Genomic DNA, 26,418 nt, shown 5'->3' with positions numbered 1-26,418 from the left:
GTAGGTGATACCGACATGTTCAGGTCAGATAGGACCACATGCAAAACACTAAATGTGGTTGAACATGAGCACTGTGCATCACCCTGAGTACAACATCCCTGCTGCAACACATGGAGGTGGCAGCATCATGCTGTATGGATGCCTTTCTTCAGCAGGGACAGTGATGCCGGTCAGAGTTAATGGAAAGATGGATGGCACGAGATACAGTAAAATACTGGAAGAACTACAACAGGCTACAAAAGAATTCAAACTGGGCCAGATCTTTACATTCCAGCAGAGTAGTAGTCTGAAAAATACAACCAGAGCTACAATGAAACGGTTTAATTTGCTAGAATGGCCTAGTCCAGACCTACATCCGATTGAGAATCTTTAGCTAGGCTTAAAAAGGGATGTTGAAAGATCTGAGTTGAGCTATGCCGCAATAAAATTAAGTGCAAATTTCGGTCTCTAGAACAGCGAAGCTGTTAGAGACATACCAGAAATGACTTGCTGCTGAAGCTGTAGCAACATGTATGGACTTCATGTCAAACTTTTCAGATTTTTATATGTGAACAATTTTTTTGAATCATTTTCCTTCCACTTAACATTTCTGTACAACTATGTGTTGATCTATAAAATTCCAGACAAATACATAGAACTTCCTGATTATAACATAACAAAATGTGAAAAAGTTCAAGGAGTTTGAATACTTTTGCAAGGCAATGCAACATAACACAATGGCAACAACAATAGCTTAACATTATCTTTCAATCAAACACGAAAGCTTCATAGCTCTCATCTTAGCACATTCATGTTGCGTAATATTAATGAATAAAAGCTGATTTGCTAATGGGTTGCATCAAACATTCTCCACCATTCATTTAAAACTTGCCAACACTGTCAGTGATTAAGTGAGACAATAATTGTGTATCTTTGAATGTTCCCAGTAGAGATGAAGCTCACACGTTTGTATTGGATGTCACAAAGAACACATAAAAAGACATCTAAATACAGATATAAAACATGTGAGCTTTAAAATTAAGCATCAGTAAGAATAAACATAAAATATATATTTTTAATACATGCTTTTCTGCACAACTACAGCAAAGTGTTCTGTTTTGTATTCATTCTAAATGGAAAGAAAGAAAAGGTTGACACACATTTAGTAAAAAGAATAATCAGTAAACAGTAACCAATATATCTTTTGATTCTGTTCATTTTTACCCACCAAAGCATTTACTTTGGTTTGTCGCCCGATCCACAAACACTTTGGAGGAGATGACATTACCGAAAGGCAGGAACATCTGCATCAGCTCTCCATCCCCAAACTCTTGAGGGAGGTGGTAGATGAACAGGTTGCAACCCTCTGGTCCTGCATGGAAACAGTGAGCGGGGGACACCAAAAAAAGAGGAGAGACGGTTGAAGGGTGGGTTAGGAGAATTGAGAAGGAGGGACAGAGTGTGAGAAAAGCGTAAAGTTAAAAGAGGGACCATGACAGGAGAAGATCCAGTCGAAACAATAAGAATACACAATTACTTTATATATGAACATTTAATCACTAGGTGAAATAATTCAGAGTCTTGGGTCCTCTCCTATGCTCTTTTCTCTTCAGCTCAGCCCTCACGCTATCTTTAGTTTTCAGGTCTGGGGAGTATGACAGACATATAAAGCTGCCTAATTTTTTGTCTGGACGAAACATTTAGTTGATTTTTCCTTTAAACTTCCTGGTCTTTCAAGAGTTCATAATAACACTAACTAATATCTCGAGAGAGAAACAGGATCACAGATTCTTCACTATAAGTAACATTGGGTGTAAGGTGCTTCCCCATTCATTCACTGTTTGTTTTACACCAGACATTCTTTATGTAAAAATAAATAAAAAAAAACAAAATATCCAGCCTGTTTTCTGTGAGATTATCAAAACATTTTTACTGAAATTTAGTAAAGCAGCTGTCTTTCCTTATATTCTAATACATAATTAGTTCATCTCTGTGTGCTGTGATCAGTTGATGGTAATTTCAAACACTTTTAAAGGCCACAAATAGAACAGTCATCTACTGTATCTTTATATTTTAGTTTTCATTTATCAATTTACTAAAGGCTTAAAAAAGGCAGAATCTGTGATGGTGAATTGGAGTGGTTTTTATTATTTCCACAAGAGGGCAGTAAGGTCCCAGACATGATCCTGCTCCTCCTTGGGGTCATTAGGTTTAAATAAGCAGGTTTACAGCAATGTTTGAGGTACTCTTTTTTTCATCCTTTTACTTTGTTTTAAATTGAAATTTTAAAGACCTTTCAAATTTTTTAATTATTTGCCATAAATTTTGAAAAACGAAACTGTGGCTTTTAGACTCTCCTTGTTGATCCAAACTAAAATACTACTGCTGCTTGAATCATTCAAAAATGAAGAAAAATGCAATAAAACCAGCCTGGAAATTCAAAAGAAGAGCAAAACAAAATTAAATCTACTGTGTGTGTGTTACCTTCTCGTTGCTGCTGTGGAATGATGGGTGGAGGGTGGGGGAAGGCTTGGCTGATCTGACCGTATGCGGCGGGGTAGGCTGCTGAGACCCACACACAGACACACACACGCCGCGGATCAGATAGCAGTCATGACTACAGCGCACACTTGAATACATACAAACAATGTGATATATGCAGGAGCACAGCAAGCAATTGATCAGATAGCATACACAATGGAGTCTACGTGTTGCATTAACACAGCCTGGGAGAGAATAAACGGATCCAGTTAGACTGAAAGACTGAATGTTACATGATGAAAATTCTAATTTGAACACAGGAGTGCTCTCTCCCATCTTTTCATCTTGTTACCCCCCCCCCCCCCCCCCCCCCCCCTATTTTTTTTGGTCTGAGATACAAACTTGCATTCATCCACGCACGCGGACAAGCAGACAGACACAGCTCTGTGGTCAGAGTGACAGACAGACCTGCATACTGCTGGACTCCTGTGTAAGCCTGCTGGAGAGGATCGGCTGCAGTGGGACTTTGAGCTGCTTCAGTGGGAAAAAGAGAGGGAGGAGGAATGGGAGAGAGAGAGGAGGATGATGGGTGGAGGTGTGTGCAGGGGGGGAAAGAGGTGAGGCAGAGAGACGGATGGAGAATGTAGATGCAAGAGAGGGCACGGAGTAAGGCAGGAGAAAAATATAACAAGGGGAGCGAAGGAGAAGGACAACAGACAAGGAGGTTAGAGGCAGCTTACTTTTCTTTCAGTGTGTCCAAAACTTTTCAGTTTATGTTCCTCCAATAGGCAAAGTAGCTCTAGTTCATAATTCTTGAAAACAAGTAAGACTTTGAAGGAGTAAGAGGCAAAAAAAAAAAAAAAACAAGACATGACTCCATTTTCACCACAGGAAAAGAAACAAAATGACAATACTCCCTATCATGCAAATCCTACTAACAATTTTCTGTATGAAGCTAAATGCACAGCACTGAAGACATCTGTTGCTATGAGGTGCCGACGTACATCGAAATACAGATCCTTCTCAAAATATTAGCATATTGTGATAAAGTTCATTATTTTCCATAATGTCATGATGAAAATTTAACATTCATATATTTTAGATTCATTGCACACTAACTGAAATATTTCAGGTCTTTTTTTGTCTTAATACGGATGATTTTGGCATACAGCTCATGAAAACCCAAAATTCCTATCTCACAAAATTAGCATATCATTAAAAGGGTCTCTAAACGAGCTATGAACCTAATCATCTGAATCAACGAGTTAACTCTAAACACCTGCAAAAGATTCCTGAGGCCTTTAAAACTCCCAGCCTGGTTCATCACTCAAAACCCCAATCATGGGTAAGACTGCCGACCTGACTGCTGTCCAGAAGGCCACTATTGACACCCTCAAGCAAGAGGGTAAGACACAGAAAGAAATTTCTGAACGAATAGGCTGTTCCCAGAGTGCTGTATCAAGGCACCTCAGTGGGAAGTCTGTGGGAAGGAAAAAGTGTGGCAGAAAACGCTGCACAACGAGAAGAGGTGACCGGACCCTGAGGAAGATTGTGGAGAAGGGCCGATTCCAGACCTCGGGGGACCAGCGGAAGCAGTGGACTGAGTCTGGAGTAGAAACATGTCACTGTGCACAGGTGTGTGCAGGAAATGGGCTACAGGTGCCGCATTCCCCAGGTCAAGACACTTTTGAACCAGAAACAGCGGCAGAAGCGCCTGACCTGGGCTACAGAGAAGCAGCACTGGACTGTTGCTCAGTGGTCCAAAGTACTTTTTTCGGATGAAAGCAAATTCTGCATGTCATTCAGAAATCAAGGTGCCAGAGTCTGGAGGAAGACTAGGGAGAAGGAAATGCCAAAATGCCAGAAGTCCAGTGTCAATTACCCACAGTCAGTGATGGTCTGGGGTGCCGTGTCAGCTGCTGGTGTTGGTCCACTGTGTTTTATCAAGGGCAGGGTCAATGCAGCTAGCTATCAGGAGATTTTGGAGCACTTCATGCTTCCATCTGCTGAAAAGCTTTATGGAGATGCAGATTTCATTTTTCAGCACGACCTGGCACCTGCTCACAGTGCCAAAACCACTGGTAAATGGTTTACTGACCATGGTATCACTGTGCTCAATTGGCCTGCCAACTCTCCTGACCTGAACCCCATAGAGAATCTGTGGGATATTGTGAAGAGAACGTTGAGAGACTCAAGACCCAACACTCTGGATGAGCTAAAGGCCGCTATCGAAGCATCCTGGGCCTCCATAAGACCTCAACAGGGCCACAGGCTGATTGCCTCCATGCCACGCCGCATTGAAGCAGTCATTTCTGCAAAAGGACTCCCGACCAAGTATTGAGTGCATAACTGTACATGATTATTTGAAGGTTGATGTTTTTTGTATTAAAAACGCTTTTCTTTTATTGGTCGGATGAAATATGCTAATTTTGTGAGATAGGAATTTCGGGTTTTCATGAGCTGTATGCCACAATCATCTGTATTAAGACAATGAAAGACCTGAAATATTTCAGTTAGTGTGCAATAAATCTAAAATATATGAATGTTAAATTTTCATCATGAGATTATGGAAAATAATGAACTTTATCACAATATGCTAATATTTTGAGAAGGACCTGTAGAGAGACAGCATGCTGTCGAAATACTTCCTCGCGGTTTATGCCTGCCCGTCTCCACATATAACGCATGCATACAGAGTACACCACCACTGAGAGGACACACACAGAGACACACACTGATAAACCTGATATCACTCGAAACAGCCAAGAAATATCGAACACACTGTGAACCGACAGCAACACTGAAACACAGTCACAAATGGCCTTAAGGAAAGAACAGAGGTGAGGGATAAAATAAAGCTCTATAAAGTTACAGAGTGTGAAATCATATAGTAGCCTTCTTTTTCAACTTGTGATGCGTTATTTTGCTCGGGGCCAGTAGGCAAAGGTGACTCTCAGGTCACAGTTTGTGAAAGAGCAAGATCACATTTTTGCCCTTTCGAGCCCATAAAACATGAAAGGCCCTCACTGTAACTTTCTACTTGTTAAAACATTCAAAACATTAACTATTTAAAGTTTCTTTGAATTTCACATTTGAAGGATATTTTCTCATTTCTTTATACCGTGACTTGCAGAAGTGCCCCTTGAAATTTTGCACATTTTGTTTTGTTAGAACCACAAACTTGTATTTTATTGAAATCTTATGTGATAGACCAACACAAAGTCTTGCATAGTTGCAAAATGGAAAGAAAATGATTTTCAACATTTTGCACAAAAACAAATCTAAAAAGTATGGCTCAGACTCAAACCTTTGCCCACTTTGCAAAATTGCTCAAGCTCAGTTTGATTAGATTAAGATGATCTTTGAACAGCCATTTTCAAGGTTTGCAACAGATTCTCAATTAAATTTAGACTGGGTATTCTGCCACATGACTATAGTTTGATCTAGACCATTCCATGATTGCTCTGGCTGTGTGTTTATAGTTGTGGAACCTCCACCCCAGACTCAAGTCTGTCACAGCCTCTAACAGATTGCCCTCTATTTAACTCCATCTGTCCTTAAATCGACTCTGACTAGCTTTCTTGGCCCAGCTGAAGAAAAGCAACCCCACAGCATTATGCAGCCACTGCCAAGGAGACTGTATGTTCAGGGTGAACTGATTTGTCAGTTATTCTCTATACATGGTATTTTGCATAAACATCAAACTGTTTATTATTTGTTTCATTTGACCAGAGCAGCTTCTTCCTTAAGTTTGCTGTGTCCTCTACATGGCTCCAAACACGACTTCTTTCAGCAATGGCTTTCTTTTCGCCACTCTCCCATAAAGGCCATATTTCTGGAGTGCATGTCTGAACGTTGTCCTGTCAACAAATTTTGCCACATCAGCTGTGGATCTCTACAGTTCCGCCATAGATACCAAGGCTACCTGTTACCTGTAGGTTGCTTTTCAGATTAACACTATCCTTGCCCAGCCTGTCACTCAAGATCAGTTTTGGTCTCCATTTTCATGAGTGAAACAGTGCTCTGTTTAAAGCTTTGGGTATTGATTTACAACCTAACCCTGCTTTAAATGTCTCCACAACTTTAACCCTGACATCTTCATGATGTTGTTTGTTCACCAATTTTCTCTAACAACCCTCTGAGCCCTTCACCCAACAGCTGTTTTTATACTCAGGTTAGATTTCACACAGATACACCCTGTCAATACTTTTGCAAGGCACTGTACAAGTTATGAGGCTAGAAACTCATTTCATTTACTTTTATGTTGTTTTTGTGAAACAAATTGGGAAATCTTCATCAAAAGATGATTTCGAGTTCATAAAAGCATCAACTTAGAGGCCTAACAAGAATTACAGTCAAATTTATCAGCCCAATGATATTTTCTGCATAAAACAAATCTTTCCGACACATTCAGAGTTTAGAATCCCTCTAACGGTTTTCTCCACAGATTTGATAAGATCTAAAACAAATATTTAGGGTTCAAATCTTTCAGGTCGTTTAAAGCCCAAATGAGAAGCAAGCAAGGTTGAGAGTGGGGGGAAGGTGGTTGTTCGGGTGGGTGTGTGTGTGTGTGTGGTGGTGGTGGGAGGCGGGGTCGCTACCTTCAGAGAGAGAGGAGAGGAAGCAGCCACCCTGAACCCCAAAACAACTCCGTGGGGCCACGCCCAAGCTGTTTTTTTCTGAGTCCTCCCTAAAAACCACCTCCTGCAACACTGCGGAGACAAGAGCGTAAAGAAAAGAGCAGACAGAGTTTTCTTCTTCTATCTCCTCACAGAAACACTGGCCAGAGCTCATGACACAAGAGTATATTTACACCATCAGAACGTTAAAGAGAGGATCACCTCCTCGCCATTCTCCCTGGGCATTCATTTGCTCTATGCAAACTGGCACCATGCACACTTTAATTGATTTGTATCTATAAAGATTTGATGTCGTGGAGCAAAATTAAAAACATAAAAAAGTATTTTACTGTTTCTGTGACTTTTTTCTTGTGTTTAATACATGTTCCAGAGATGTTCAAACCTACCGGGGTAATGGTGAATCCCGTTGGTGAAGACAGCTTCTGCTGGTGGCTGCCCATTTGCCTGGGGTGGTGGCATGCCAGTAAAACCATTGACGCTGATTGGGGAGGGGATGCTGGTCACTGTGGGGGCGCTGATGCCCGGGGGAGTGCTGCCACCTGCAATCACACAAACATTGACAAACATTGTGGGTTTTTTTCTCCCGTAGACGAGACACGATGAAAAAGTTTTGTTTTGACCAGCCACCTATTCACTCTCGTAAATGTCAGAGGGGCTGGTCCAGTGGACCGGGGAAGACACTAAATGTCAGGGCTGATTTCTTTGCCGTGTATGACCCTCAGGGTTACACAACAACCATTAGACCTGAATAGCTGAGATAATCCTGCAGAGCAGTGAAAACTGTTGACATCAAGCCAGCCACAGTTAGATACTTGGAATTCTATTAATTTACGTCAATGCATTCAAAACTAATTACGATGGATTTTATTCATTGTTAAAATGTCTCAGTTTAAATCTGAAAGACTCCGTTTCTTGCAACTGTATTTCTCCATTCTAGTGATCAACCAGGGCTTTTAGGAATCAAGTTAGACTGCAAAACTGGATGGTAAATGTTTCAGAGACAATATATTTACACTTACAACTACAGCTCCCTCCACAATTGTTGGCACCTTCAATAAAGATGTGTAACAAGCCACAAAATAAGTTGTTGTTATGGTGACCCCAAGATGCCATTCTTTGCATTCTTTTTTATTTCTTAGTTAGCTTTCAAAGTGAGTCCTTATCAGGAAGAAACATATTTACCAGTTCTAGCTAGGAAATAGGCAGATCATAGTTTTTAGATGACCTGGGGTTACATCGTCTGGTAATGATGTGATCACATCTCGTTCACTATGATAGCCAAATCAAAATTATTTATTACATCAACTTTTATTTGTCTCTATGATTCCCTTTGAATAAGCGCCCCTGTCTTATTCGTTGCTTTTCTTCCAGTAAAATATGCAGCTAATACTTCTACCTAATTTTGCTTTTTATTTTCCTAGAATTAAGTAAAATTGGGGCTGCACGGTGGCACAGTTGGTAGCACTGTTGCCTTGCAGCAAGAATGTCCCCGTCCTCCCTGTGAATGCGTGGGTTCTCTCTGGGTACTCTGGCCATAGTCCAAAAACATGACTGTTAGGTTAATTTGTCTCTCTCAGTTGCCCTTAGGTATGAATTGGTGTGTGCATGGTGGTTTGTCCTGTGTGTCTCTGTGTTGTTATGTTGGTGTACCCCGCCTCTCGTGTGTAGGCTGCTGGAGATAGGCACTAGCTCCCCCACGACCCTGTACGGAAGAAGCGGGTATAGAATATGGATGGATGAAGTAAAAACTCAGTATTACTACGAATAAATTTTAAGTTCTTTTTAGCTTGTGAACACTTTCATGTGCTTCAGAAAATGGCCGATATTGTCAGTGCTGCTATGAATGCTGCTTCCATGGTAGCTATTCCCCGTGGTCTTTTAACCTTTGATCTCCACCACTATTACCTGACGTGGGGGTCAGCGGTGCTCCAGGGAGGCCATTGATGGTGGCCATGTGCTGCATCTGGGCTGCTGCGAAGGCTGCCATAGGACTAAGGTAGCCCCCCTGTCCTACAGACGCCATCAACGCTGCCTGCTGCTGCACCTGCAGGCGAGGAGGAGGAGGAGGAGGAGGAGGAGGAGATGGGATTAGAAAGCAGAGCAGAGAGTAATAAAAGGAATACCGCTGCCTGTGAGGTCACTGAGATGAGAAAGACAGATAAAAGGAAGAAGTAGGGCTATAAAGTGAAATGAGGTACAGCACAGAGACAAGAAAAAGAGGCTATTAGGTAGAAACCAGATATTGATTCTTATAGAATATCTATTCCCCAAACCAAGTTTCTGTGTTTTAGGACTAGAGTGAAAATCTGACATGACCTCCATTTCCTCTTCTGACATCATTTGATATTTACACTGCCTTTCAAAACTATACATAGCTTTTGAACCTTTTCACATTTTGCCACGTTACAACCTCAAATTCGGTGTATTTTTTGGGGATTATATAGAGTTTTTGTGATATATATATATATATATATATATATATATATATATATATATATATATATATATATATATATATATATATATATATATCACAAAAGTGCAATTAATTGTGTTTCGGTAGAAAAATGAAAATGATACATGGTTTGCAAATGTTTTTACAAGTCAAAATATTTAAAAGGGTGACATGCATGTCCGTTCAGCCCCTTTACTCTGATACCCCAAAACAAAATCCAGTGTAACCAAAATAAAAACAAAATACAAAAATATACAATGTGTGTGTGTGTGTACATATATGTGTGACCCTTGCCTGAGCATAGGCTCCATAGGCTCCAAACTGCAGGGCCATGGGGTTGAAGATGCCCATCTGACCAGCCATCTGCTGCATGCGGCGGATGGTGCGCTCCTTATCCGTGTCAGCGAACTTTACCACCAGACTGGACGAGGCACCCTGTACGCCCACCCACACACACACATACACCCAGGAGGACATGTTAGTGTGGTTCGATTGACATGGGACATAAGCTTGAATTTGTACTTGCACACCCATGCTGCACACACATGAGCTTTTATGTCTCTTGCCAAAGCAATGGCCTCAGAACTACAGTTGGTGCTCACTCCTCTGAGTGAATTTAGGATGGGTTACATCCAAAGGACAAATCTCCTCCTTGGGAATAATAAAGTATAACTTAACTTTAAGAAGGCAATTAAACGCTATTTGACTCATGTGTCTGCGTGACTCACCACTCTCTCACTTACTCTCTTTCTTTGTTTTTCTCTCACACCCTCTTTCTTTTCACAGTTACTGGATACTCACAGGCATTGTCTGGCTGCCGTGAAGTGCACCGATGGCTGTCTGAGCTTCAGCATGAGACGAGTATTTTACAAACGCACAACCTGAAGAAAAAAAGACAGGGAGAGGAGTGAGAAGCAAAAGCAACAAAATTTCTAGTAACAACACAAAAAACCCATTAGGATTACAGTCCTAACATTTCGTAACACTCGTGACTCTTGTATTGGAAGCTTGACAAGCTAAAAAAAATCCACTTTGGCCCAATTAACAAGTCTGGGATCTGCAGCATTGTGATGCTACTTCAAACTGACAAGTGTCACTGATGAATCTGAATTATCATGTTCACAGTAATTATTGAGCAAACCCAGCTGGGTAAGCTAGCTGATGAAGCCTTTTAATGGAGCTTCATGAAGGAATCCGAATGATCAAGCACACTGTAATCATCAAGCTCAGCTATCATCGGACCTCATTGATTGGCTGCTGAACCCACTGATGAACTTTATCCAGTGAACTTGTGGGGCACCCTGACAGCATTTTAAAAGGATCGTTTTTTTATACCAGGACACCTGGTGGTTAAAAAGATTCAAGGTTAATGAGGCTCATCAGTGTTCAAATTTGCAAAATTAAACAACTGTTTATGTGACATGTCTTTTCACAGTTGTAAAAAAGCCCTCTTCGGTGTTAGGGAGGTAAGAAATGAAGAGTAATAAAAACAAATCTTACAAAGTCACATAATAGACTCTGTTCAGAAACCTGTGAAAGAGTTGTGCACAGCTGCAAACTTTACCTTTGCTGTTTCCATCAGGACCTCTGAGGATGGTGCACTCCTCGATGCTGCCAAATGACTCAAACAGGCGCCGCACGTCATCTTCTGACTGCTGCTTGTTAAGCATGCCCACAAAGAGCTTTCTGTCTTCTAAAAAAAGGGAAAGAAGGTCATGATCAGAGGATCAGATATGCCTTTAGATGGAAGCCTTAGGAATACATTCAAAAAGTATCAAAGCGAGGTTTAGTAATGGGCCTAGAATAGATCAGCTTTGATACTGGAGGTAATGCACCAGCACACATGTTGTCCATGCATTACATAATTCAGCAAATACAACATATAGTTGTAGTTAAAATGCTATAGCGTTGGAGATAAAGTAGTCCATCCACTGCGGTCACACTTCTTGTCTTCTTATGTGACCCACTATGTTAAGTGGGTCTGAATATGAAGAAATGAAGCAAATCTTGTAAAACATCAAATGCTGTCACACCTATGTGTGTCACTTATGATTTATCCCCATTCAGTAAAGTGGTTGTGTATTGGGATAAAATTAATATTAACAGCATTCACCTGCATCAGGACAGAGTTTTGACATGACATCACTGTCCTGTTTAATGTATTTTTATTAATTGCCTGGCCATCTAGGGATGGAAATTCAATGCCCTATACAGAGTTAACGAGTGTCCCCAGGTGGTTACATAATTATTAGCTGAAAAAACGCATAAAGTGGATTTAGCTGTCATCAGTTGAAGCATCCAGAGGTAAGTAAATCTTCATTGGTGACGACAGAGCCTCTGCATAGTCTAGCATGGGATTAAGTAAGGTTTTTATTTGGCCATTGCTTAGACCTTCGAGAAGCACTTTTGCCAGTTCCATAGTAGTGCTGGTCCTCAGAGTTGCCAGGCTTATGCTACAGAGTTTTTCAAAAAATGATAAAGTTTTGGCAGCCTGACTTAGTTGGACATTGTTGGAAAATTTTAAATGCTACAGCATCCGATGGGTAAGCTGACATGGACTTCAGCAAAGGCGTACCTGAGCGTTAGCTCCAGTCCCTTGGGTTTTGGGGCCCCAAAAATAGTTTATTTCTTTTAGTAGAGAGACACGGCATTTTAAAAAGAAAATGTATTATCCCATATCACTGTAAGCGGTTTTATTGGATTTGTTGTTTTGTTTGTTGGATTTGTGTGCAGACACTCAATCTGCAGTTATTTAAAAACAATGATGCAAGTCCCACTTTTAAAGTAACCTTCAACTCCAAGCATGTCATCCACATCAAAAGTAAGCATTAAGTGCATTCTTCACACCTCCTTCTTTGGTGTTTTTTTTTTTTTTCAGTGCTACATTGTTCCAATACAGGCCTAGTATAATTAACATCTTCACTCTTTTTTGTATGAATGAAGACATTTAATTCATTTACCTAAAGCAGTGTGTCTTTCTATGCCTCTGAAAAGACAAAGTAGTAGTGTGATGGGGTAGAGAATTTTACTAATGCTGAACCTTCACCTAAAACAGAGCAGTGCAGTAAAAATAGTTGGTCAGTTTAAATATTTATAAGACCTAATATACAAATACTAATTAAATAACAGATTTCACAATCACTAATGCCATTTTACTTGAAAGTCCTTGTACCATTATCATTCAGCAGTTAACAAATGAGCAATGAAAGTTGTTTAAAGGTGTTTTGCCCCACTGCTTTTTAAAACCAACTCTGCTGGTAATTTGCAGCTGTTTTCAACTGTGTGTGTGTGTGTGTATGTGTGTGTTTGTGTGTGTTTGTAAAGGCTTTGTAGCAGTGTGTCTAATCCCTTCAAGGGATTTTTCAAGAAAAATGTTGTCATTGGTTGAAAACTCACTTCCATTCAGCAACACCACATCTGAAGAGGCCAGTATGATAGCCTGCACCAGAGTAAATAAATGCTGCAGTTATTCAATTAGTTGTGGACTTCATCTGCAGAACCTTGCTTTGTACCATCTGGACTTCTTGCTGGTAATAATGCTACAGCACATACAGGCTGCGCAAAACTTCCCTCTTTCCACTTCTGGCCGTGGTTTAATGTTGTTGGTTATTCACTTTTCATTGGTCATTGCTTTTCACTGTGGAAAGTATTGAGATCTGGGTAGGTGCTCCTGCTGTTTTTACATTATATAATACTACTAGAACAATAACACACACCAAAAATCAAAGGGGAAAAAAGCTCTTTTCTGAAGCTTAGACAGTGTATATTAGACCTTTTGCTTTGAGAGATAATTTCCTGTCTGCAACATGCAGGTAACAGCTTTAGCACAGGTTCTTTTAAAACTTTAATAAAAGGGAGAAAGAAACTAAAATAACACGTTATATTTTATGGCCGGAACCTGTCACATGAATCTGACATTTTTTTCTTAGAATCAGAAGATCCTACTTCCTGTAGATAAGACATTTCACATGTCGTAGGAGTCAGGCAGGGGAAAAGACAGATGCGTTGGTGTTCCTGTCCTCAGGGCTCAAATCAAGCTGCAGTCTAAGTTCAGCTGTACCATCTCTCCCTCGGATCTTACTTTGTGTAGAACTCACAAGTTTCTCCACAAAGCATCATTATTGATTGCGGATCAAAAACTACAAGCTAATGTTTCAGCAAGTCAAAGATAAGCTTGAGTACAGTTTATGGCTACCTTAATGCAAGATTTGCAAGGAAATTTACATCTTTTTTGTAACAACTGCATAGTTTCAACACTATCAGTTTGAGTAAAATGTTTAAGTAAAACAGCTGTTTCCTGAAAAAGCTGACCAACCCAAACAAACAAAAGCTTTTTACTCTTACTGCCAATTAGTTTGAATAGTTCTTTAGTTTATGAAGACATACAACCAACTTCTTCATAGAGAGATTACTTACAATGTGACTTACAAGTGTTAAAAACAAAAGAAAAGAGCAATACACAGGTACATATTAATAACATAAGTATCTCAATAAATAAGAATATAATCGAAAATCTGATCTATTTCATTCATTAATTTCAAAAAGTGAAACTCATATATATTCATCACATATAGAGTGATATATTTGTTTAATTGCATTTGTTTATTTGCTATTGATGTGTTTTAATGATTATAATGACAGCCTCTGGTCATTGCTTAAGAAGCTGGCAGTTTACACAGTGCTGTATCAAAGCATATTAATGGAAAATTAAATGGAAGAAAAAGCTGTGGTAGAAAGTCATATCAATTCATTACACGAAAAGTACTATTTTTGAAATGGACTTGTGTCTGTGCTTGTCCTGTTAGATCTCAGTGCTGCATTTGATACAGTCGATCACAATATTCTCTTAGAGAGGCTGGAATATGCTGTAGGGATCAGGGGAACAGCACTACGATGGTTCAAATCGTATTTATCTGACAGATTCCAGTTTCTTCATGTAAATGATAAATCATCTTTTTCAACTCCAAGGTTAACTGTGGAGTACCACAGGGTTCAGTGCTTGGGCCAGTTCTCTTCACTATATAAATGCTTCCAATAGATAAAATTATAAGGCATCATAGGATAAACATGTCATTTAAATCCCATATTAAACAGGTTTCTAGGATTTCCTTCTTTCACCTCCGGAACATTGCCAAAATTAGAAATATCTTATTCAGGAGTGACGCTGAAAAACTAGTCCATACATTTGTTACTTCAAGGCCAGCCTATTGTAATTCGTTATTATCAGGATGTCCACAAATTGCAATTAAAAGCCTTCAGCTGATCCAAAATGCTGCAGCAACAGTTCTGATGAAAATTGAAAAAGAAAGATCATATTTCTCCTATTTTTGCTTTCCATCATTGGCTCCCTGTTAAATCCAGAACAGAATTTAAAATTCTCCTCCTCATATACAGGTCCTTCTCAAAATATTAGCATATTGTGATAAAGTTCATTATTTTCCATAATGTCATGGTGAAAATTTAACATTCATATATTTTAGATTCATTGCACACTAACTGAAATATTTCAGGTCTTTTTCTGTCTTAATACGGATGATTTTGGCATACAGCTCATGAAAACCCAAAATTCCTATCTCACAAAATTAGCATATTTCATCCGACCAATAAAAGAAAAGTGTTTTTAATACAAAAAACGTCAACCTTCAAATAATCATGTACAGTTATGCACTCAATACTTGGTCGGGAATCCTTTTGCAGAAATGACTGCTTCAATGCGGCGTGGAGGCAATCAGCCTGTGGCACTGCTGAGGTCTTATGGAGGCCCAGGATGCTTCGATAGCGGCCTTTAGCTCATCCAGAGTGTTGGGTCTTGAGTCTCTCAACGTTCTCTTCACAATATCCCACAGATTCTCTATGGGGTTCAGGTCAGGAGAGTTGGGAGGCCAATTTAGCACAGTGATACCATGGTCAGTAAACCATTTACCAGTGGTTTTGGCACTGTGAGCAGGTGCCAGGTCGTGCTGAAAAACGAAATCTTCATCTCCATAAAGCTTTTCAGCAGATGGAAGCATGAAGTGCTCCAAAATCTCCTGATAGCTAGCTGCATTGACCCTGCCCTTGATAAAACACAGTGGACCAACACTAGCAGCTGACACGGCACCCCAGACCATCACTGACTGTGGGTACTTGACACTGGACTTCTGGCATTTTGGCATTTCCTTCTCCCCAGTCTTCCTCCAGACTCTGGCACCTTGATTTCCGAATGACATGCAGAATTTGCTTTCATCTGAAAAAAGTACTTTGGACAACTGAGCAACAGTCCAGTGCTGCTTCTCTGTAGCCCAGGTCAGGCGCTTCTGCCGCTGTTTCTGGTTCAAAAGTGGCTTGACCTGGGGAATGCGGCACCTGTAGCCCATTTCCTGCACACGCCTGTGCACGGTGGCTCTGGATGTTTCTACTCCAGACTCAGTCCACTGCTTCCGCAGGTCCCCCAAGGTCTGGAATCGGCCCTTCTCCACAATCTTCCTCAGGGTCCGGTCACCTCTTCTCGTTGTGCAGCGTTTTCTGCCACACTTTTTCCTTCCCACAGACTTCCCACTGAGGTGCCTTGATACAGCACTCTGGGAACAGCCTATTCGTTCAGAAATTTCTTTCTGTGTCTTACCCTCTTGCTTGAGGGTGTCAATAGTGGCCTTCTGGACAGCAGTCGGGTCGGCAGTCTTACCCATGATTGGGGTTTTGAGTGATGAACCAGGCTGGGAGTTATAAAGGCCTCAGGAATCTTTTGCAGGTGTTTAGAGTTAACTCGTTGATTCAGATGATTAGGTTCATAGCTCGTTTAGAGACCCTTTTAATGATATGCTAATTTTGTGAGATAGGAATTTTGGGTTTTCATGAGCTGTATGCCAAAATCATCCGTATTAAGACAATAAAAGACCTGAAATATTTCAGTTAGTGTGCAATGAATCTAAAATATATGAATGTTAAATTTTCATCATGACATTATGGAAAATAATGAACTTTATCACAATATGCTAATATTTTGAGAAGGACCTGTATAAAGCCCTTAATGATTTAGCTCCATCATACATCAGAGATCTGATTGTTCCATATGTTCCTAACAGAGCACTTCATTTACTGGTGGTTCTTAGAGTCTCTAGAAGTAGAATGGGAGGCAGATCCTTTAGTTATCAGGCTCCTCTCCTGTGGAACCAGCTCCCAGTTTTAGTTGGTGAGGCAGACACCCTGTCTACTTTTAAGGCTAGGCTTAAAACTTTCCTTTTTGATAAAGCTTATAGTTAGAGTGGCTTAGGCTGTCCTGAGCTATCTCTGTAGTTATGCTGCTATAGGCTTAGGCTGCTGGAGGACATAATGACCACTTTCACTCTCTTCGCTACATTCTCATACTACTCTCCAATTTTGCATTATTTGCTGTTATTTCAGCTTTTAACTTTATGTTCTCTCTTTTTTCTTCCTAGAAGCTACACCTGGCCTGACTCTGTATCTACCTGTGACACCTTCCTGGAGGGGGGCATCATCCAAGCTTCTGTTGGCAACAATTTAATGCTCACCTTCTACCGATGATACACATGGCCCTGTCTTTCAGTGTTTAACCCTTTCTCTCTCCTAGACATAGCCACTGACTGAGCTTTTACTGTGACTAACTGTATGTGCTCTCTTTCAGACTCTAACCTTGAAAACTGGCTCAGAGTTTATCTGTTCTTTCTTTCTAGATGAAACCACTAAAGGAGCTACATCCATTAACATTTACTTTTCCTTCCCATAGAAAGTACTCCTGGATCAGTGCTTCTGTGTTCTTTTTTGTGTCTCTGCTCTGTTCTCTCAAACCCCAAGTCGGTCGTGGCAGATGGCCACTCACACTGCGCCTGGTTCTGCTGGAGGTTTCTTCCTGTTAAAAGGGAGTTTTTCCTCTCCACTGTCGCTACATGCTCATCCAGGAGGAGTGAGTGCTACAAGTCTCTGACTCGATGCAATTTGCAGGGTTTCTTTAGATAGAAAAACTTTTTATCCAATTTGAATAAATAACTGAATCTGACTGCACTGTTCTATGTTAAGGTTAATTGGAATGTATGTACCACGACATGTGTTGTGAATTGGCGCACTTTAAATAAAACTGAATCGAATTGAGGGCTGCATGGTGGCGCAGTTGGTAGCACTGTTGCCTTGTAGCAAGAAGCATGGCCTCCCTGTGCATGCGTGGGTTCTCACCGGGTACTCCGGCTACCTCCCACAGTCCAAAGACATGCCTGTTAGGTTAATTGGTCTCTCTAAATTGCCCTTAGGTGTGTGAATGAGTGTGTACATGGTTGTTTGTGTGTTGCCCTGCGATGGACTGGCAACCTGTCCAGGGTGTACCCCGCCTCTCGCCCATAAACTGCTGGAGATAGACACCCGCTTCCCTGCGACCCACTATGGAATAAGTGGTAGAAAATGACTGACTGACTGAATTGAATTTAAAGGTTATGGCTAACAGCTATTGAACCCCACCAAAAACTCAGGTGGTTAGAAAATTTGAATTTATGTAAACCATAAAAAAGGCTTTTTATATTGAAATGTTGTTATGGTCTACACAATCAGGGGGAACTGCTGACCTGATAGTTGTCAAGCAGACAGTCAAAATGCCACAAAAGGCCAATGGTAAAGAAGCTGGCTGTTCTCATTGCTGAATCTAATAATAGTACAGGAAAATTGAGTGGAAAGAATATGTATGGTATAAAAAGGTACACAAGGAACAGGGGATACCACAGCCTTGAGAAGATTGCAAAGCAAAGCACATTTAAGTGTTTAGGAAGACTCAAGTTAGAGCTTAAAGTACCCCCCACCCCCTATATTGTTAGCTTTTGTGAGACACAAACGCCAACAATATAGAGGAGCTGAAGGCCACTATTAGAGTAACCTGGGATTCCTTAACACTTTGGCAGAGTAAAAGGCGGATGACTTCAATGCCACACAGCATTGATGTACTAATTAATACAAAAGTAGCAATGATCACGTGCATTTACTGTACATGACATAAACATACTTATCTGAAAAAGTATTTTTTCAATATTTTGGGTTTACATAGGCAGTTATCATCAAAATTAATAGAAATTTCAATCAACACACAGTGATGTGTTATGAAAGTATATATTAGTGTAATCATATTTTGAACTGAATTGTTTAAAAATTTTAATAATATTGAAATTTATTGAGATGCTCCTGTAATATGATACAAGTCAAATCAATCACTCTTGGGTTTTATATGTGCAAATTTTATTGGTCTAAATTCGAGCTCCAGCTCCTCAGTGGCATCATCTGATTGTGTAGTCGAGTCGCTGAGTGAGACTTTGAAGGAAAAAGTGCCCAGGTATAGCAGATGTGTTAAAATGCAGGGCTGTTGTCTTTTCTTACATTCCATAAACTCAGATTTGTGGGAATGGATGTATATGTTTGGAGATTAATGAGCCTCAGAGCACTTGCCTGTAAACATGCTCTGCAAATGAACACGTGTGCAGATGTGGATCTCCGTGGGTGCCTACGGTGTGAGCGTGTGTGCACGCAGGTTGTGCTAAGGGTCCGTTCCCCCTCTGCCTGTGCTTAACAGGGTGTCCTTGCCAAGTCAACAAGACTAATCTGTGTTCTGGCCTTGCACCGGCTGGGGTGGGTTGGTACGGCGAGTGTTTACAAGAGTGCACCACACATCACAGTTGGAAGACACACACCCATGCAGACATGTGCACAAACATCTTGAAAGGTCTGACTCCTCAGCATCTTTGTGGAAAATGTATGGAAAAATCTAACTATTACATAAGTTCACTTTTCACACACATACAGAAAGTCCAAGTCAGTGCATCCTCCTGGTCTCCAGCTGGAGTGAGCGGGTTTACCAAAGCTTTACTAAGACACATAAAAAGGTGTCTAATTTTATTACTTTTTCCAGTAATTCTTTTTAATCACAGTACTATCAGCTTCAAGGTCCTTTTTTACAAACGTGATGCTTTCTGCTGCTTTACAGTCAAAAGGTTTTAATTAGAAAGTTTCATTTTCCCAAAACATTTAGCATCAAAACATAAATACCTACAAATACATTCCTAGCAGTTCCTTACAATAAACTGTGCCTTGTTTTTCCTTAGTGTGTATTATCTTTGATTTGATTCTTCTGTTATCGTGTGAAGCAGATAAAGTGTCTATCTGGTACTGGTAGGTAATCTTAGGTACTAAAAATAGTTCCAGTGACCGTATGCTTCATTCAAATTCTTCTGTAACCCAATTGACCTGTAGATTTTTGTAGCATTTTACAATTAATATTTCATTTATTTTACAAGCTTATTATATATTATTATTTAAACTTAAACATTCACTTTTTCAAACTTAAGTTGTACTTGCGGAGCAAATACAGCAAAGAAAGGGGCAGAAAAATAGCCTCCAGATTTCTTGGAGTTACACAGTACTATGTGCAATTACACAGTACTATATGATTCCACCCCCCAAACACACACACATACATGCAAGCACGTTCACACCCAGATATTTGGATAAAGTCCTTTAGCAAATCACAGCACAACCACTCTCTTTTTGTAGCCATTAGCAAGCTTCAGGCAGGTTTCTGGCCAAATGTGTGACCCCTCTTCTTATCAGATTTGGTAAAGGTAATTTAAATTGATTGGCTTTCTTGCACAGACCACGCTTTAAAGCATACTTTTTAAGTTTAGTTGGAGCTAATCCAGAAGCTTAATGTGGTCAAATATTCAGCCTGAATTAAGCCAGGATAGTGATCAATGTGTGATTTAATTTCTCTTCAGCTTGCTAAATGACATTCATCCAAATTTTACAGGGGGGTAAACATTATGTTTATATTTGAGTCTGTATGTGTAATTCTAAACTGTAATTCCTATTTTTGGAGATTCATTTAAGTTGCTTGTTGTATTATCATTCCTCCCTGGAAAAATGTGTTCAAATGCATCATTAAAACCCACTTTGGGTCAATTACCCATCTGACCTGAGCAAAATTCAAATCGTATTGGTTGGGGAGGACATTAAGGAAATAAGAATTTCCCTGAGCATCCTGTTAGACAGGACAGTAAACAAATATCTATTTAAGCAATGTCAGTTTTTCTTGACTCAGTGCAAACAAAGCCTTTCACCGAGGTGGCAATAAACTTGTAGACTCTAGTGCTTACTTTAATCGTCATAGATTTACACATTCATGATGCTGTGCTATCTTTAAATGATGCTCTGTATCAGTTATTTGCATTCCTAATCTATATTGATTCATTCATTTGCATTTATTGTTTAGACTATATGATGAATTCTAGTGATTAGTTTATCCACCTTCAGATTATTAAAATGTGCCCCCGTTTTGGCCAACTGCACCAAGTAATTGTTGACAACAATATGTTTTCAGTCATATTTTCCCATCTGAGTAGTATCAATTTTACAGTCCTTTGCAAAAGTGTTTTCTTCATTTATCCCTTGAACCTTATTTTATTGGGATTTAAATGATAGACCAACACAAAGTAGTGCAGAATTGTGACGTTAATACATCCAGGATACATGATTTTTAAACTTTTTAAAACAAAAAATCCAAAGGTTTCTGATACAATTTGTCCTAATGCAGTTTAGGAGGAACACACAACTCTAAATATGGGAGCTCCAGCAGCACATGAAGAGTTGAGAAACCAATTAACCAACACGTTTTGGATAGTCTTTCAAAATCAAAGTCAAAGCATCCAATTAGACTCTTACAAATAGGCTGGCTGACCAGTAAGCACTTAAGGTTAAAAGATTCCTAGAAAATCTAAATACTACTACTACTACCACTACTACTACTGCTACTAATAGTAATAAAAATAATAAGTTTACTGTGGATTTTATGGTTTTATGATGAGGAGTATCAGTGTAAAGGGGGCAGCCACACCTTTTTAGATGTTTTTTAAACCATGAATCATTTTCCTTCTACTTCACAATCATGCTGTACTTTGCATTCCTATCACATAAAATCCAGATAAAATACAACAAAGCGTGTGGCTAAAATGCAACACAAGGTGAAAATGTTTAGTTGGTATGAACAGTTCTGCCTGATACTGTACTTCAGATTTCTTTCCTTCCTGTGTATTGTTATGCCCTTGTCGTGCAGCGTTTAGCTTTGAAACTTTACAGCATGGAGAACAGATGAGAGACGCGAGGGAACGACATCTGTACAGAAACAGATAGACCTCCTGTACAGAAGCGTGTGCATGTCTTGTGCTACTGGCTCTTTGTATCCTCACGCTTGCTCAGTACCCCCCCCCCCCCCGGCAGACCAAATAGAGGAGGATGTTGCACAGCCTCTCATCCTTTCTTTAAAGGTTATTTTCTTTACAGGATAACACCTCTCTCTCCTATAGACCTTTGCTGCAAATCAGGCTTTAGCCGCTTCCATGTTCTATTGCTGTTTTTTCCACCTTCTTACTTGTGGATAGAAAATCATTTTGTTGCCAATTATATTAACCACTTGAAGGTCTGAAATGTGCTGGACAAAAAGATGGGTTCAGTCTTATCTCGTGCAGCCCTGTGATTGATGTCAAGAGTGGGTCGCCGAATGACATATAAAATTTCCTTTAAGCCATTTCAATAAACCCCGTGCTTGAAAAAAATACCAGAATATACATCTTCTTTTATTCCTTCAGGACTTCTAATCTGCACTTCGCTGGACTGATGCAAACCTGTTACATGAGTCACGTAGGTTTTGCTTTGTTTAGAACAGATTTTAACAGATGTTTGACAGAGGAGGCAACTTTGTTTTCTCGCACGACAAGGGTTGTGCTTTTCTATATGTGCACGCATGCGTATGACGATAGATGGGAGCTGCAGGCTGAGCTGGCCAAGGTGAGAGATCTGTTTACATAATTCTTTCTGAGCACTGGAGGGTCCGAGCCAGAGACTGTCAGCCCGCGTCAAGGCGCTGGCCGTCGTCTTATCGGGACAGATAATGGTGAAGCTGATGTACGCAGGCAGCATGGTTGGAGTAACAGGAAAGAGAGGGTGGAAGAAAAAAAAAAAAAGAAGCAAGGAAGGGTATACACTACCTCCTCGACTCTCACTGTCTGCTGGCTTCACCTGGATTGGTCTGTTCATCTGTGACAGTTTGAGAAAAAAGGAGCGAGAGAGAACAAATAGAAAAAGGAAGGAAGACAGAGGGAAAGAAGAGAAAAATAGATCAGTTAGCATCATGTAGCGGTGCATGCTTTTACATTTCTCTCGATACAACATTCGTAGAGTGACTCAAACAAATTACGGTTTAAGTGTATTGAAAATCTCCAGAGCTGCAGCACTTTAGCCACTGGGGAGTAGCTGGTTGGGAATATGGGCTGGAAATATTATTTGATCTGAGATGAAGGGGGTGGGGGGTTTGGAGAAATTGGATGAGCAGCGGGAGGACAGGAATGATAGAGAGAGGATGGTGGAGAGATAACCATGGGTCAGCAGAGTTACATGTGTGCCATAATTCAGTGTGGATCTTCTGTTAAATATCGATATAAATTCACAGACAAAGTAAAATTATCACAGAAACACATAATTATTCACATGAAAGTCTATTTAGAGATGACTCTGACTGAAATATCTGCCCTCTTTGCAAAATAGCTCAAGCTCAGTTAGAATGGATAGGGAGAGGTTGTAAATGACCATTTTCAAGTCTTGCCAGACACTAAATGTGGGTCATTTGTTGACTGGGCATTCTAGCACAGCTTTTTATGTTTAGGCGTATCCATTAACTGTAAGAGGTTACCTTCCAAGATTCTCTGTATTTGGCTCCTTTCATCTTAAACTCTGAATATCTGCCCAGTCCTTGCCGGAAAAACAACATCCCCACAGCATGATGCTGCCACCACCATGTTTCACCATGTGAACATGGTGGTGGCACATAACACTGCACATAACCTGGAACACCTGTGTGTTCCAGGTTATGTGCAGTGTTAGTTGCTAGTTAGTTGCTAACATTCATAGCTTCATGGGGGCGCATAGCTTCAATGTGACGCACATTGCATGTGTTCAATAAACATATCTATTACATATTTATTGGCTCCTCATAGCTCCTCCCAGAATTTGACAACATTGCGCTGAGCCCAGTAGGCTACTGCATATTTATGAAACGTGTTAACTGGACAGCGGGTGTTATTTTGCACTTCTGATCTTATTGCGCATGTTAGTAAATGTTGCTGCGCTGTTTTTGTCCATGCTGTCCAGTTTAGTAAATCTGGCCCAGAGACAGATAGTGAGAGAGAGAGATGTCAGTCACAGCCTCTCAGCACAGTCGAGTCTGGCAAGCGTGAGTGTCTGATGTGGGTCGGGGCAGGGTCGTAAAGTGGAGGGGGGGGGGGGGGGGGGGGGGGGGGGGGCTATTCCGGCGCCAGTAGAAAAAGTTAAAGAGGTACGAGCAAGGAGCTGCAGTATAAACTCCTCATGCTTTAGTTTTCAAACTGCTGGTTCTCACTACAAAATGTCCAGGCCAATCTTCTTTTAGTAGTTACATACACACACATCTACACACTCTCTGTCCCCCACCGAGACCTTTCCACACTATGTCCGCCGAGGCTCTCCTTTCATTTCACTCCTGCCTGTCAAAATTTCCCTCTCCGCCTCGCCACCCTGCTAAACGCTCTCCGCCAATCAATTTTTAATAATGCCAATCGCCACGCTGCCAGGAGGGATGGAGGGAGAGGAGGAGGAAAGGCGGAGAGTATAGGAGAGGAGAGGATGGTGAAATCTGAGGGATGAAAGGTAAAAGAAAAAGGTTGTAGTTTTTTTTAATTTTTACTGCGATGCAGAATCTGTTTTGCAAACCGTTAATTAACTTTCCTTTGAGTTTACAGATAAAATCATCATCGTTATGAGTCTGTAAGCTTTTTCCAAAGGCAAAATTCTTCTGCGCGGGGCTGAATATTGTGGCACGGACCTTCACCCTTCTTCTGCAGTGCGTATCAAATTTGATCTTACTCCGCAATGCTTATTTAAAGCATTCCCTCGTCTCCTCCCTTTCTTTGACGGCCAAGAGAACCCTACTAATGTTTTTAATGTGCTGTGATGCATTATTTATTAGACTGACTGTTGATATGGAAAAATGGATGAGTGGGTTTAAGGAAAATGGACAAGGGGAGTTAAAAATGGGTAAAGAGCGAGAACGTGCAAGTAAAAGAAGTCATCAGTGGGGGTCATAAATGACAAACTGAGAACACATTTAAAGAATTAGGTAGTGGTGGATTGTGTGTGAGGCAGGTGTTCGAGGAGAGGGAAATGTGGTGATAAAAAAGGAAAGAAAGACAGAAGGAGGAATGAGGAAAAGAGGGCATGGGGGGAGATGAGGACATAGATCAGAGTACGGTACAAGGTCAGCCCAATGCTCCCAGGGGGACTATAAACCTGCATACATATGAGCAATTTTACCATGACCCATACAAATGGTATGGCCTCAATCTGACCTACTTGTGTTTCTCCACTGTTCGTTTTTTTTATTTTTTTTATTTTATGCAAGTGCAGATTTCAGCCTGCAGTCCATGATGGAGATGACTGTATTATTTTAATTTCACAGTGGGAGAATACACTAAAAGAAAATAATATAAAGTTAGTTCTGGTTTTATTAAAACCATAAGTCTTCATTCCTAAAATGCAGAATTACAGTTATTATAGATACGTCGGTGAATCCTTTAATTCGTCACTGCTAGTTGAGCACCAGTGTGCAAAACGTCCGCTAATAAAATTTTAAATACCGCTCAGAACGTGGCGATGTGGTTAAACCATTATTTTCTTTTGTCACCAAAGCCCGAGTGGTGTTTCATGGGCTCTCTATCAGTGGGTTTCCATTATCCCAAGGCCCATAACTGCTTCAAGGTCAGTTTTATCATCCTGCTCATAATGGGGTGAGTTAGCACCAGCCCAGTTGACGGCCGATCCCAAAACAGTTGTTAAAGGCAGACGCTGACTCGCCTGGATGGCTCCCTCGAGGAGATCTGCATTGGTGCTTGCCAAAGCCAGATGGCAGCATTGAGCAGGAGAAGCTTTCTAAAATCTTATGCCAAATGTGCATAAAATTACACACAAAAGACACTGGGGTCCATGCATTTATACATATGTATGCAGAATCTCCTCATACAAACAAGCATAACTGGGTGAGCTGACATAACTAGACACACCTGTTTTGGCTCATAAGCTTGGCCCGTCCACAAACAAACACTATCACAAATGAATGCAACCAAGCATGCATGGGAGCAGTGATGTGATACTGATCTGATATTAAATGAGATAGATAGATAGATAGATAGATAGATAGATAGATAGATAGATAGATAGATAGATAGATAGATAGATAGATAGATAGATAGATAGATAGATAGATAGATAGATAGATAGATAGATAGATAGATAGATAGATAGATAGATAGATAGATAGATAGATAGATAGATAGATAGATAGATAGATAGATAGATAGATAGATAGATAGATAGATAGATAGATAGATAGATAGATAGATAGATAGATAGATAGATAGATAGATAGATAGATAGATAGATAGATAGATAGATAGATAGATAGATAGATAGATAGATAGATAGATAGATAGATAGATAGATAGATAGATAGATAGATAGATAGATAGATAGATAGATAGATAGATAGATAGATAGATAGATAGATAGATAGATAGATAGATAGATAGATAGATAGATAGAGAGAGATAGATAGATAGATAGATAGATAGATAGATAGATAGATAGATAGATAGATAGATAGATAGATAGATAGATAGATAGATAGATAGATAGATAGATAGATAGATAGATAGATAGATAGATAGATAGATAGATAGATATTAAACTGACTGATAACTTTTCTTGGACAGAAAGCCACAAACATGGAAAGCCTACACCAAGATACAAATATGCGCC

General features: G+C 40.1%; 1 protein-coding gene across 5 annotated transcripts in view; it reads right to left on the bottom strand.

Annotated features, from left to right (window-relative positions):
* celf4 (CUGBP, Elav-like family member 4) overlaps positions 1–26,418 on the bottom strand; it is a 167,020-nt gene that overhangs the window by 10,363 nt on the left and 130,239 nt on the right. Inside the window, exons 3-12 of one of the 5 annotated variants that reach the window (XM_047347446.1) lie at positions 22,563–22,611; positions 11,120–11,248; positions 10,357–10,436; positions 9,850–9,990; positions 9,006–9,144; positions 7,487–7,639; positions 7,062–7,172; positions 2,929–2,994; positions 2,464–2,544; positions 1,208–1,351 (exon numbers count right to left, since the gene is read on the bottom strand). In XM_047347446.1, coding sequence (XP_047203402.1) covers positions 1,208–1,351; positions 2,464–2,544; positions 2,929–2,994; positions 7,062–7,172; positions 7,487–7,639; positions 9,006–9,144; positions 9,850–9,990; positions 10,357–10,436; positions 11,120–11,248; positions 22,563–22,611 — 1,093 coding nt within the window. The remainder of the gene's footprint in view (positions 1–1,207; positions 1,352–2,463; positions 2,545–2,928; positions 2,995–7,061; positions 7,173–7,486; positions 7,640–9,005; positions 9,145–9,849; positions 9,991–10,356; positions 10,437–11,119; positions 11,249–22,562; positions 22,612–26,418) is intronic. The other 4 variants (XM_047347450.1, XM_047347448.1, XM_047347447.1 and 1 more) reach the window with 4 other exon arrangements.

This window comes from Girardinichthys multiradiatus, chromosome 20 (genome assembly GCF_021462225.1).
Source record: "Girardinichthys multiradiatus isolate DD_20200921_A chromosome 20, DD_fGirMul_XY1, whole genome shotgun sequence".
In the NCBI taxonomy this organism is placed as follows: domain Eukaryota; kingdom Metazoa; phylum Chordata; class Actinopteri; order Cyprinodontiformes; family Goodeidae; genus Girardinichthys; species Girardinichthys multiradiatus.
The sequence above is the reverse complement of the archived record's forward strand: the minus strand, read 5'-3'. Positions and strand labels throughout refer to the sequence as shown.